The sequence below is a fragment of the Carassius carassius genome, chromosome 36, assembly GCF_963082965.1.
Source record: "Carassius carassius chromosome 36, fCarCar2.1, whole genome shotgun sequence".
In the NCBI taxonomy this organism is placed as follows: Eukaryota; Metazoa; Chordata; class Actinopteri; order Cypriniformes; family Cyprinidae; genus Carassius; species Carassius carassius.
In genome coordinates, this window is record NC_081790.1 from 4,888,754 (window position 1) to 4,903,753 (window position 15,000).

The 15,000-nt window shown below is 36.9% G+C and overlaps 1 protein-coding gene across 1 annotated transcript in view; it reads left to right on the forward strand.

Annotated features, from left to right (window-relative positions):
* LOC132116973 (AP-3 complex subunit beta-1-like) overlaps positions 1-15,000 on the forward strand; it is a 67,208-nt gene that overhangs the window by 42,318 nt on the left and 9,890 nt on the right. Inside the window, exons 23-26 of the mRNA XM_059525914.1 lie at positions 563-791; positions 3,693-3,777; positions 8,070-8,167; positions 12,618-12,756. Coding sequence (XP_059381897.1) covers positions 563-791; positions 3,693-3,777; positions 8,070-8,167; positions 12,618-12,756 — 551 coding nt within the window. The remainder of the gene's footprint in view (positions 1-562; positions 792-3,692; positions 3,778-8,069; positions 8,168-12,617; positions 12,757-15,000) is intronic.

Genomic DNA, 15,000 nt, shown 5'->3' on the forward strand with positions numbered 1-15,000 from the left:
GCATCCTAGCATTACTCTAACATTATATAGGCATTTTGCTAAGGTTTCCCGAGATGTTTTGCTAATGTGTTTATAATGAAAATGGCTTTATGCCTCTCTATCATCTTCATCTGTGTCTCAGAGATTTTGCATTAAGATAAAAAGTTAAAAGGTGGCTTTATTAAGAGGAGGAAATGCGTTGATAGTGGCTCTTTATGTACTTCCTTTTTCTTTCTACTTTCATGTCTGTCTGTTTGCAAATAAGTATTTTATATAATTTTCCATGGGTCAGACAGAAAAATAAAAATTGTTGATTAATTGCCAAAATAATGACTGTTTTCATACAGGTTTCCTGATTTTCCATTGGTCAGACAAAAAAAAAAAAGAATTGGACCAAACACATTCAGGAACAATGCAACCCAACTATAGTCTTGAATATGACTTATTTACCACCACAAATTATCCAGAAGGCACTGCTTCTGATCAGTTTGTTGCCAACTGCAGGTGTTCTCTTCTCTGTCTTTATGTATTTCTCGTTTGTCAGTTTGACGCCATTTCTTGGCATGTATGTGTCTCCCTGCAGGCGAGTTCTCCCGTGTTTGTGCCGGAAACCTCCCATGAGCTGCTCCACAGGATGACGGGTAAAGGTTTGTCCGCCCAGTACCGCTTCACCCGGCAGCCCTGTATCTATGGCAACAGCATGGTATCCCTGCAGCTGACGCTAAGCAACAGTAGTGACCAAGCCCTGGAGAACATCCACATCTCTGAGAAGAGTTCAGCTGGACAAAACATCCACCGCTTTAATGCTATCGGTGAGCTTTACACGTGAATAAGTGGAGATGAACAAGACTAGCTGTGAATGTGTGATGCAAAGGGGTCATAACATGGAGATCCGGATTGCTGTGCTCTTTCTTGATTTTGAATGAAGAGTTTGAAGTACAAATCATTCTGAAATTGGCACAAACATGAGAACAGTACAACATGAACAGTCACACTTATCAATATCAACAACTATTTGGCAACTGCTGCTTACTGTATTTTCCGGACTTTTTCATAGTTTGGCTGGTCCTGCGACTTATAGTCAGGTGCGACTTATTTATCAAAATTAATTTGACATGAACCGAGAGAAATGAACCAAGAGAAATGAACCAATATAAAACATTACCATCTCCAGCCGCGAGAGGGCGCTCTATGCTGCTCAGTGCTCCTGTAGTTTACACTGAAAACATAGAGCACCCTCTCGCGGCTGTAGACGGTAATGTTTTCTCTTGGTTCTAAATAAATGCGACTTATAGTCCAGTGCGACTTATATATGTTTTTTTCCTCATCATGACATATTTTTGGACTGATGCGACTTATACTCAGGTGCTACTTATAGTCCGAAAAATACGGTATTTACTTTCATATTTATTTATTTATTTTAATCATAGTTGCTCTTTTTATGTTGGGTATTATTATTGTTTTGTGCATTGGTCATTTATATTATTATTTATTTTTATTATTATTATATATATATTTTTACATTTGGTGTTTATTTTACTTAGGGTATTTATGTGTTTATTTGTTCATTCAGTAATTATTTTTTACAGTGATTAATTATAGTTGATTTTTTTACACTGAGTGTTAATAGTTTTAATTACTTTTTAACGGTTTATTTATTTATTTATTTATTATTTTTTACAATTTATTTATTTGAATAATTTTTTTTTTTATCGATTCCTGGATTATTAAATTTTTTTTTTTTTTCAATTATAGGTGTTTTTTACATTATAATTAGTACAGTTGTTTTTTACAATTAGTATTTATTTTATTTTTTTAGTTACTTCTGTTTTACCGGCATTTATTATTATTATTATTTTGTGCTTTGATATTTTCATTTATTTATTTAATAAAGTTTTTGCTTTAGGTATTTATTTTTACATTGGTTCATATTTTGTCTCTTCCACTTTTGTGGTCCTATTTTCAACCTTTAGCTTAATCTTTCTTTCTCTGATTGTCATGTCAATTTTAATCAGTTCGTCTTAATCACAGAGCTTCTAAATTTTGTAGAATTCAAAAAGGCAACCCATGTATTTTTAACGTGTTTATTAACTATTAACAATAAAATTAGACATTGATAAATTTTAGTTATTAATCGGACTGTCCAGCTGACACTTCTCCAGCACACACACTTTCACATTCTCCCTCCTTCAGCCTGTATTAATGCGGCTGATATGATTTCAGCCAGTGTATCGATTAGCAGAGGTCCTCTCATCAGACACACGGCTCACAGTGGTTCCCTATGTTTGTCTCGTTCTCTGTCTCAAAGCAGTTTTAGTCATTCACAGGACAGGTTTGGGGTTTATAACATTAATTTGAACCATGCTTGTGTTGTTAAAGCATCACAAAGATGAATTTCATGGCTGGGAGGGATCAAGAACACATCAAGCTTCTTTACACTGGTGCACTTTCACAGTTCAACTTTGCACCAACTATTTCACTCCCATCTTTTTCCTTCCATTCTTCCTTCTGTCCTTTCTTCCTTTCTCCATTTTTTCCTTTATTCCTTCCTCCTTTGTTCCTTTCTTCTGTTTTTTCTTGCTAAGTTACTTCCTTCATTCTGTTATTTCTTCCTTCCATCATTGTGGTTTTCTTTAACTTCTTCTGACCTTCTTAACATTCTTCCTTTTGGCCTTTCTTTCTATTCTTTTTTGCATTGCCCCCCCCCCCCCTCCTTCTCTTTTGTCTTTTCTTCCTTCCCTCCTGGATTTCATTATTTCTTCCAGTATCCTGGCTGTCTTTACTGCATTCCTTCTTTAATTTCTTTCTTCTGGCTTTTCATCCTTTTACCTTACTCCCATCCTTCTGATTTTTCTTTTCCTTCTTTACTTCCTTCCATGCTTCATCCCTTCTTTATTAAATTTCTTCATCCATTTCAACCTTCTATCTATTCATCCTTCCTACTTTTTTCCATCTTCCATCCATTTATTCTTCCTTCTGTTTCTCTTTACTTCCTTTAGTTCATCCTTCAATCTTCCTATCTATCCTCGCTTTTTTCTTTCCTTCCTTCAGTCATCTATTTTCTTTCTTCCCTTTTTCTGACATTGCATCCCCATATTTAATTCCTTCTATTCTTATGTTTTTTTTCCCCTCAGTTCATTCTTTCTCTTTTCTTCATTCCTTCTGCTCATTCTTCCTCACTTTTTCATATTGCTTTTTTTCTTTCTTTGTGTTTTGCCCTTCCTTTTTTTCATCCCTCCTTTCTCCCATCCTTCTGTCTTTACTTCCTTTTGTGCATCCTTTATTTTTTCTATCCACCCTTGCTTCTTTTTTCCCCTCCTTTAGTTCATCCTTCTTCCTTTCTTTCTATCCATCCTTGCTTTTTTATTTTCTTCATTATTTTTTTTTTTACTTCCATCCTTCCAACCTTGCTTTCCCCTCATTTACTTCTTTCCATTTTTACTTCCTTCTTCCATAAGTTTTTTCTTTTCTTCCTTCCGCTTATCCTTCATCCCTTTTTTCCATCTTCCCTCATTTGTTCCTTTGTTTTTTGCCCTTCTTTCCTTTTTTCATTCCATCCATCCATCCTCCTTTACTTCCTTTAGTGTATCCTTTATACTTCCAATCCATTCTTCTCTCTTTTTTTTTTTTTTTTTCTCTCTGCAGAATTAGATTGATCTTATGGTTTTGATTGTTCAGACAGTGTGCTGACAGATCTTTCTCTCTGTCTTCAGAGCGTTTGGAGCCGCAGGCGTCAGTAACCGTGTCCATGGGCGTTGACTTCAATGACTCCACACAAGCTGCAAACTTCCAGCTGTGGTAACAGTTCACTACATATCATATACAGCAAACATTAAGAGGAGCCACAATCTTTAAATCGCTAGCAATTTCCATCCTTACCTCGAGTCATTATGCTTCAGTAGCACTAAAACCCTTATATCAGGCCACTTTGACACATCTGAGCACGAGGCACGATGGTGTTTGCTTTCCTCTAAAAACTATGTTCAGCAAAAACATTAATACACACTCACAATCTGTCCACGTTATGATGGCGCTAGCATGTCATTATACAGATTAAATTAGTATTGTTCATTATCCCTTACACAGGGTCAAAATAAGACCAAATTAATTGTTACCCCTTTCAATACGTTTTAAAAAATAAGTTATTACCGGATCTTGTGAATGGTAATAATATGCATTACATTACATTACATTAAAATAATCTAATTTAAAGTGATTACACTTCTCCACAAAGCTTGTAATTGTTTTTTCTTTTTCCGATTATGCCGGAGGCTTTTGTGATCGATACAGTGAAATAGCCAGGTGTGAATAACATCACCATAAACAGCCGAGCTGAAGAGAGGGAGGGAGTGAGCGGGCGACCGGTAGATTATGTGTGCTAATGGAGCCAATGTGAGTTCAAAGACATGGAGACGAGTGGGCGCAGGTCAGGCCTGCACGCATGTCTGTGGCCCTGGACCAAAGCCGAGCTCAAGGAGTCAGTTTAAGGAGGGATTTGGCCGCTCTCCGTCACAGCTACGTCAAGAGATTATGCCGTATTAGACAGTAATACCTGGATTTACTCTGCACATTGATCCCTAGCATGCTTATTTGGTCTCTGAATCTTTTTCAAGCCCATTTCCCCTCATCACCTGATCTCTGTGGTGCCCCTGTTCTCCTGCTCCTGGATACTCTCCTTATTGGCTTCCTATTTCTCAGCCTGCCGCTTTTCATGATGGCAACTTAAAGTCTGATTTCAGTCTTTTTTTGTCAGAGTACCTGACAGCCATCTTTCCCATGGCAGGCCACAAACATTGATGATGCTAATCAATATGAAAATAGAAATGACTTACATCCTTCTCTTTGCCATTTTTTTTCTTTCTTTCTTTCTTTCTTTCTTTCTTTCTTTCTTTCTTTCTTTCTTTCTTTCTTTCTTTCTCTGTGCGGATCAGTGATGATTGATCCAGTAGGTTGGTAATAACAGTTCTGTTTCTCAGCTAATTGGCTACTTACAAAGTAAATTGGCAAAGCTGACAATCAATAACTTTATTCTTTTACTCTTTTGGGATGAGAGGAGGGTCCGAAAACCAAATAGATTGTGTTTCAGTCGCTCTCGTGGATGTAAAATGTTTTGACTTGTTCAAAAAATGTGAAATACTGTTACAACTTGTTAGTTCATGTGACATCAGAATTTATCCTATTTACTTACTTTCTACATATTCCTGGTCTTTTTTCCTCACTCAGAAATGTCAAAATATATCGCATTACTGAGCTGAAGAAGACATTCCTTAAGTAGACATAAAATGTCCATAAAATAAAATTTTACATACTTTATATTGTATTAAATAGCATATATGTACTGCTGTTCAAATATTTGTGGTTAGATTTTTAAATGTGTTTAGAAGTCTCTTACGTTTGCATTTATTGTATAAAAAATTATATTTAATTACAAATTGTGTAATTTGACGTGTTGAGACGTGCTGCGTTTGGTCTCGTACTCTATCGCATACGTTGTCAGTGTTGTGCGCTTGCTTAGACCTTTGTTGTAATAAACAGTAAAGTGCGTTCAGCTGAATTCAATTTCCGTTTTGTCGGGTTTAAAAAAAAAAGATTAGTTTCCCGCGGTAGCCCTTTAGTTAAGCCCTCCTCGTGTGAAGACCGAAGAGTGTAAAGACCATCGACTCTACCGTGCGACTCCACGGTATTGCTTTGATTAATCTCTTTTTCCTTCTCCTTGTTTCATTTCTGTTTCAATTGTTTTTTGTTTATAACCAAATCTTACTATGTGTTTCCAGATCCCTACTATCACTACCACTCGCAAACCACACATCACACAATGTAGACAGCGCAATCTTAACAATCTGCACACTTTGCCTATATCTGCTAATACACTACTTTCTTTTTCTATTGGTCTCTGGAATTGCCAGTCTGCTGTAAACAAAGCCGATTTCATTACTTCTATTATTAATCATTCAAAGCTTAATCTCATTGCCCTAACAGAGACCTGGATCAAACCAGAGGACACTGCTACACCTGCAGCACTCTCCAATAATTTCTCATTTTCCCACTCCCCCCGTTTGACTGGAAGAGGTGGAGGTACTGGTCTGCTCATCTCTAATGATTGGAAATTTAATCCTTTACCATCTTTGGGTATCAACAGCTCCTTTGAATCGCATTCAGTTAGATAAACCTCTGTTTGCTGATTTACACACTCTGCTTGCCTCTTTTGATCTCAACCGAGTGTCAACTACTGCTACGCACAAATCAGGCAACCAACTGGACCTTATTTATACACGACACTGCTCTACTGATCATGTTCTGGTTACTCCACTGCACACGTCGGATCACTTCCTCCTCACTCTTAACCTCAACATGGTCCCTGACACATCACTTACCCCTCCACATGTCATCTTTCGACGTAACCTACGCACACTTTCACCCTCCCGGCTATCTACAGTGGTTTCATCTTCACTTCCTTCCCCTAAACTGTTTGCATCTTTGGATGCTAACAGTGCTACTGATACTTTCTGCTCCACTCTTACATCTTGTTTAGACACTGTTTGCCCCTTATCTTCCAGGCCAGCCTGTAACACCCCTTCTGCCCCTTGGTTATTTGATGTTCTACGCGAACACCGTTCTAAGCTTAGAGCTGCTGAAAGGGTGTGGCGCAAGTCCAAAAATACTACTGACCTTAATGTGTATCAGTCACTCCTATCTTCTTTCTCTGCTAATGTCTCCGCTGCTAAAAAGACATACTACCACAACAAAATTAACAATTCGTCTAACTCTCGCATGGTTTTTAAAACATTTTCCTCACTTCTTTGTCCTCCTCCTCCCCCTCCTGCTTCATCTCTAATAGCTTACGACTTTGCAACGTTTTTCATTAATAAAATTAAACACATTAGTGCACAATTTTTTCCACACCACAATCAGTTAAGCTCATATCACCAGCAAACTTACACTCATTTATATCCTTCTCTTCACTCTCTGAGGCAGAAGTCTCAAAACGCATCCTTTCTAATCACCCTACTACTTGCCCGCTTGATCCTATTCCATCTCATCTCCTTCAAGCCATTTCTCCTGCAGTTGTACCTGCACTCACTCACATCATCAACACATCCCTCCACACTGGTGTTTTTCCCTCATCATTTAGACTGGCACGTATAACTCCACTACTTAAGAAACCCAACCTCAACCCATCTCTTTTAGAGAATTACAGACCAGTTTCCCTTCTTCCTTTCGTTGCAAAAACACTTGAACGAGCTGTGTTCAACCAAGTCTCTACATTTATCACACACAACAACCTCCTTGACAGCAACCAATCTGGCTTTAGAAGTGGACATTCAACTGAGACAGCCTTGCTCTCAGTTGTTGAAGCTCTAAGACTGCCAAGAGCAGAATCCAAATCTTCAGTACTTATTCTGCTTGATCTGTCCGCTGCTTTTGACACGGTTAACCACCAGATCCTCCTATCAACCCTACTGGCAAAAGGCATCTCAGGAACCACACTTCAATGGTTTGAGTCTTACCTATCAGATAGGTCCTTCAAAGTATCTTGGAGAGGTGAGGTGTCCAAGTCACAACATCTAACTACTGGAGTGCCTCAGGGCTCAGTTCTTTGACCACTTCTATTCTCTGTCTACATGGCATCATTAGGTTTTGTCATTCAGAAACTTGGCTTTTCATACCACTGCTATGCTGATGACACTCAACTCTACCTCTCATTCCATCCTGATGATCCGACGGTAGCTATTCGCATCTCAGCTTGTCTAACAGACATTTCTTCCTGGATAATGGACCATCACCTTCAACTCAACCTTGCCAAGACAGAACTGCTTGTGATTCCAGCAAATCCATCGTTTCATCACAATTTCACCATTTGGTTCAAAAAGTTCAAAAGTATATTAAATTTACTTCAGCCGTATTAATGTGTTTTCGATCACTTTTGATCATTTGAATGCATCCTTGCTTAATAAAAGTAATACTTTTTTTCCCTAAACACTCTTACAAAGTGCACAAACTTTTGATGAGTAGTGATTATTTAGAAGGGAAACACAAAAAAGATGGACAGGTGTGTGGTGACCTTATGGTTCTGTTCTCTTTTCTTTCAGTACTAAAGAAGATGAATTCAGCGTGTCCATCCAGCCTGCGGTAGGAGAGCTGCTGCTGCCCATCACCGTGAGTGAAGCAGACTTCAGCAAAGAGCAGGGTAAGACAAACACCTCTTAGCACTTCCACAACACAACACTGAGGCTGTAAACACCAAGAAATAACACTTCTTCAGAAACATCTACAGTACACACCACTCTCAAAAAATAAGGAAATTGTACACAGGATTTTAATGAAAGCCATTTTAAGATAGATTAATCTAGATTAACACAGAAGAATGATACCTTTTTTATGAATGTAGCAGTGCACTGAAAAGTGTCCAAGTTGTTAAATGTTGCAAAAAATGTTTTAACCGATTTACTGATTCAGACAGTTTGATTCACTGAAATGTATTGAACTTACAAACTCAAAAGATGGTCATAGACTGTATTAAAACATTTAGTTCTTTACATCATCATGCAAGTTGTGAAGTAAGGATGGTTAAGAAACTAGTTCAATGACAGTCTTTAGAAAACTTGATGAGGAAAAGAAAAAAAGAAGTCATTTTGAAATTGTGGTGATAATTTTCTGCTATTGCAAATATATCATTAAAATTCAATGTATTGCCCAGACTAACCAGTGCTTCCTTGAAAAACTGCATATGATCAGTTCAGATGTTCACCACTTGTTTTACCATGTTTGTGATGTTTAGTTGATGAACAAGCTGAATGCTGGTGACAGGCGTGAACGTTTGAAAAACTCTTTACATTTAAATCTGGTTATTTAAACGCACAGAAAATATCTCATGAAATACTGTCACTGCTCTTTGAACTGTCCCTCTGATTATAACCGCTGATGCAGAAAGCTCAGACAGGCAAATCTGACACACAGTATACTTCACATGTTCAACCAACACAAGTTGTCCAAGGAGTACTAGAACTGACGTGTCTGATGTGTTCTCCGCAGGACCCCGGGGGTCCTAAATGTTTAAGCATTATTTTGCGAGAAACTGATTGATATGAACACTTTTTTTTTTTTAAAACATCTGCTCTCTTAGCTTTTTACATTGTCCAGAGCAAATTTACAATTTTTTTAATCTTAAAGCTGCAGTCCGTAACTTTTGACGCTCTAGCGGTTAATAAACAGAACTGCTTGCGTCTTGCGGAAGAACATTGTAGCCGGAGCTACTTCTCTCTGTTTATGTCTATGAAGAATCACAAAGGTACCGGGTTACTCTGCCGCGGTACCCCCGAAGCAATCTAAAATAGTCCGAATATAAACACTTATTATAGATGTACCCTAGTGATTCAGGACAGGCTAAAAACAAGGTTTGGAAAATGGATTCATGGTGTACTCGCTTATTATATACAATTTGTAAATCTTGAACACAAAAAAAGTTACGGACCGCAGCTCTGATTGGTTGTTTCTTACCGGGAGCGGATGAATTTCTGCAAATGGCAATAGGACCACTGGGAGGAGCCAGAGGAGCTTGATTTTTTCACAGATTATCTGTCTCATATTCTACTGTCAGGACATAATGACAGGTTTAACAAATACAATTTTTACAAAAGTTACCTACTTCAGCTTTAAAATACGTTTTACTGTTCACTTTCAATGGCAGTCTGAAAGTGTAAATTCTAGATACTAAGTTCTAGATACTGTAGTATAAATAAGGGTTATTATAGTTTACGGAAAAAAACAAAACATTTTTGATACAAGAAATTAAATGAATGTTGAAATAATTTAATGTACTAAATAAATTGTAACTAAATAAATGGCAATAACAATTTTTACTGGAATAAAATGTAAAAAAAAAAAAAAAATTATTAGATTAAAAAATTATAAAAATGACAAGTATAAAACCAAACTACTACAACTTTAAAATTAAAGTAAAAATGGAAAATATCAAAATAAAAAGTAGCTACAAAAGCTGTCACTGGGGTGGTACCTTTTCAAAAGGCACAACTTTGTACCTAAAGAGTCCATATTGGTACCTTAAAGATGCATATAAGTACCGTCTTGGTTACGTATGGTAACCCTCGTTCCCTGAAGGAGGGAATGGAGATGTCACGTCGGTGACCGACAAAATTGGGATATCGTAATTTCATCGGTCACCGACGAGAGTGACCAACTGAATAGAAACTAAATTGTACAAATTAGTACCTATAAGGTACAAAAGTGTACCTTTTGAAAAGGTATCTTTTGTACCTTTTTTTTCCTAAGAGTGTATTTTGAATGAAATCTGTTTGTCTGACCAATGACAGACTGGGTAGGTGAAACCTTTTTAAAAATAGTCATTTATTAAAATATACCAAATATTTAATATAAAAGTCATGCTTTCCTGTTGTTATTGGAGAATGCAGTTTTTGAGTGAGAATTTTTAAATACATTTAATCTTTTTTTGGTGTGTGTTTGTTTTAGGGAAGTTTCAGACTTTGAAATATACAGCCGATGTCTTAACCAGTTTTATCAATTTGGGGTAGGGCTGTCAATTTATTCTGACCAGTGACAGACTGGGTATGGAAACCTGTTTGAAAACAGTCATTTGTTCATTTTCATGTCAACGTTACTAATGCAGAAATACACACTTCACCTTTAAACTTTTTCTGGTCAAATTTGTTCCCTCTTCCTTCAAGTAACAAACCGTTTCAGCTGATAAAAGCAAACACAAGCACGAGAAAACCAAATAAATGGAAACCAAGAAGTGAAAAGCTTGGTTTAGCGTTTATCTGACTTGTTCGGATACCTTTTGGGAATACACACACACACAAACTGGCCCGTTCGAATACCTTTCTCCACTTTACGGCCCAACATTAGGCCGACATAATGAAGCAGACGCTCTTCGAAAGAAATGGCGGGTTTGATTTTTCATTTACACTCAATGGATTCCTGCCTTGTCTTTTTAGAGAGCCACCTATACCTTCACTCGGGACGACACGCGTACGCTCACATTTTAATGAGTGAAGAGAGTGCTTCCTGCCTCACTATTTACAGACGAGGAACAGGAAGTAAGGCTCTTTTTATAGCCAATCATTTATTCTTAATTGGTTGCTGTGGTAAAGGCTTTTAGCATAAGCCGCGCTATATTTATTTACTCCACTTTTTCTCTACAATAGAGCCTAATGGACAGATTTAAGACTTTAAATGAGCACTCTCAAAACCTTGCCCCCTAAACGAGAGAGCGTGTGCATGTGTGTGTGTTTGCACGTATCACTGTGCACTCTCTCATTCGCAGCGTTTGAAAGCCAAGCTGAAGTGGGTCGCAGTTTGTGCCTTTCAGAAAGAAAAGCACCCAGTCCGTGCAACACAACATTTTCATTTAGTCCAGTTTGGACGCATTAAGCCATATTGTCTGCGCGTGTTTCCCTGAAGAAGCTTGTTAAGGAGCAGCGGCGTGCTGCTTTTATGTGCTTGTTACCGTTCGACAAGGCTTATTCACGTCTCCAGCTAATGTCCTGTACGACCACAGCGTTTCTCCACTTGTTTTGGTCTTAATCAAGTCTAGTGGTCCAACACATCTCACAAATAACACATGCTCTTACCGAAGGCCGAGATTGTTTTGACCCCCAGTATCTTTCGTTCTGTGCGCGTCAGATGTTACATATGAAAGAATGCACACGTATACATGCTAGGTTTGTCGTGCTACGAATCAGAGGTACACTTTCATTTTTAAGCTGTTTATGCAGAACAGCGTTTCCTTTAGTTTAAGTACATCGATTCAAGTTTTAAGGTTTTAAAAGAGATAATTCATTCAGAAATGAAAATTCAGTCATCCAGTGGAGCACATTAAGATACTTTGAAAAATCATTTGAAAAGACATACAGAAATTTTGGTATATTGGTTACACAAAACTAACGTTGCAAGTCCCTCCTTAGTACCTCTCAAATCGTTTTACTTAAATATAGCTTTTTTTAATGAACTTTTTTTGGCATTATTTTTAGCATGACAATTTTTATTATATGCATATCGTCATTCAAAAGTTTGGGATTCATTAGAAATTGATGCATTACATTGATCAAAAGTGACATTAAAGACATTTATAATGTTACAAAATATTTATATTTTAGATGCTGTTCTTTTGAACTTTCTTTTCATTAAATAATTCTGAATTAAAAAAAATCGCATTTTCACCAAAACATTAAGCAGCTTTTTAAAACATTGATAATAATAAATGTTTCTAGAGCAGCAAACCAGCATATTAGAATGATTTCTGAAGAATCATGTGACTGGAGTAAATACTGAAAATAATGTGCACTGTAAGTAATAGAATGTTTTTGCTGCGCATAAGACTTTTGGAAACGTTAAAAATCTACACTTTTGAACATTTTTCCTCTTTCAAATTCATAAAAAAGTACCTGCTGCTATATACAACAGAAACTGTATAAGCTCAAAACTTACCAATGGCCCTCCTAAGTTTGCATCCAACTTGAGCTCCCCGAACAATTTATATAAAATAATAATGAGACAAACACAAATTGTGCAAATTGCTGATTTTTTGAACCGTTTCCTGATTTGCTCTGGAGAGGCTAGATTATTACTAGTGTAAAGTTAATGTTTATTTTTGTGTTCAGGTAAACTGTTGGGCATGAACGAGTCATCAGCAACAATTACCATGACGCCAGAGAACGTCTCCAGCCAATCAGTGAACAGAAAGGTGGTGTCTGTCGCCAACCTAGGTGTGATTCCGTCCAGTCAGGAGAACATACACAGGTAAAAGAAAATGACCTGTTTCTTAGAAATAATTTGGACATTTACATTTTCAATTTGAAACCTTATCTCATAGGTTTTTATCCTCTTTAGTAAATTTTGGGGTCGGTGTTGCAAAAAAAAAAAAAAAAAAAAAGGTTTCCTTGCAAGGTGCTGAAATCTAACAAAACCTACTTTTTGGAATTTCATCAAAATGACAAATTGTTCCAAAGTAAAGTAAAAAACATAATTCTTATTCCTAAAATGCAATTAGCATAGAGTATAATTTAGCATTTGGGATGCATGTACTTGTATGAATCCTTCGAACATTTATAAAGATATATTATGTGGAGAAATTACAATAGGACAACTTCTGACTTTGTAAAGGATTATAGCAGCCAACACTTTCATACGCGCACAAACACACACACACACTCATCCTTTGGTCTCATATATGCACACAAACACAGTGACGTTTGGTCTGGACTTTTGGGCAGTCTGATGCAGGCTAATTTAATTATAAAATATGAGCGAATATGAAAGCACCTTGAGAAGCATTAAAATCTTCCTCACAAGGACACACGGCGTACACGGGCTGAGTGGAAATCAATGCCCGCAGGTCTGTGGAAAAGGCCTATATTTCATTTAGAATACGCAATCGGGCAAATGAGAGCATGTCATCAATCACACGGCTGTTTCTTAACAGACGTCCAGAAAAAACTCTTCTTTATCCTTCCTCTACAAACCCTGAGGCACTTGTACACCCATAAACAAATGACTGAGATGTCCTATGTGAGTTGTTGTGGTAAATAGCACTTTTTGTAAGACCGTTTAGATGTTAACTGCCTCTGTTAGTCTTGATCAGGAAATAACACATCAATATAATTAGATACACATGTCATTTGAGTGGCTTCTCAGTGTTGTACTGTAAAATACAGATTCTCTATGTCCCACAGTCCAAGCTGGTGTCCTTTGTACTCAGAAATCTCTTTTTAGGGCTGTATTTCCATTCATTGTCCCATTCATGTGCAACTCTGACACCGATTCAATATATATAGTTTCTATTTCCAAGTTGGAGAAATTTTAGTAGTAGTATTTTGTTGTAGAGGCCTTCTCCTAGCCATTATTAGCTATTTATGCACAAAGTCATGCACTTTCAGTATTTAATGGTACCTGATGGTCCAGTAGAGCTGATTGGCCCGGTTCTTTAGTGGATCTGGGTGTTTGTGGGGTCTTCTGTTTGGCAGCAGGGGGCAGCACTGCTTCTGTCTGAGAATGCCAGAAATCCAGGGGAGCCGCTCCTATATGAGCTTGAAAAACAGAGCATCTGTTCTTGTCCTTCTCTAGATCACAGAAGGAAAACATTCTGTCCTCTCTGTTACTAAACAGAGACAGAATGAATCACAGCTATTCTCACTGTTGTTGTTTTTTAGCAAGCCAAACCACAGCAATCATAAATAGTCGTAGTAGAGGACATGCCACATATAAGAAGCTGTGTGTGTGTGTGTGTGTGTGTCTGTGTGTTAGTTGGCGAGTTTACTGAACAACTAGTCAATTAATCTGCCTTTTTATTGCACAGAAGCATTATAGTGCTAACAAAAAAACAGTGATGTAAGGATGATGAGAATGGGAATATTACTGCTTTAGAAGGACTGCTGCTTTTAACCAGGCATTTATTGACGAAGCTGCCGAAGTTTGCATTTATATATAACATCAATTTAATATTTTATTTAATAAAATATCATATTAGATTTTTTTTAATATAAAGTATAATATATTAATACATATAAAATAAAAATAATATTTACACGTGTGTGTGTGTGTGTGTGTGTGTGTATATATATATATATATATATATATATATATATATATAAATTGATATATATATAAATTGATATATTCACAAATATATTTTATAATCTTATATGTAAAAATCTAAACATGATAGTAGTAGAAAATTATTGGTAGCTGATTAATAACATATAAGACGTATGTAACTGTGTAACTGTAACTTGCTTTTTTTTTGGGGGGGGGGGGCAAACTCTATATATAGCAGGACAACATCAACATCTGTCCTCCTTTTAAAATTCCTCAAGGGTTGTTTATGTTCTTCACTTCTGTCTTCATGGAGTCATCACTTTAACTTCTGAGGTGTCTTGTGATATCCGTCTCCTAGTTCTCCGCTCTCCTACACTGTATCATGCATGCTTTTTTTAGTTTAGGTGCACTTTTCTCCTCTGTTTGTTAGTTAGTTAGCAGCTGTGTGAG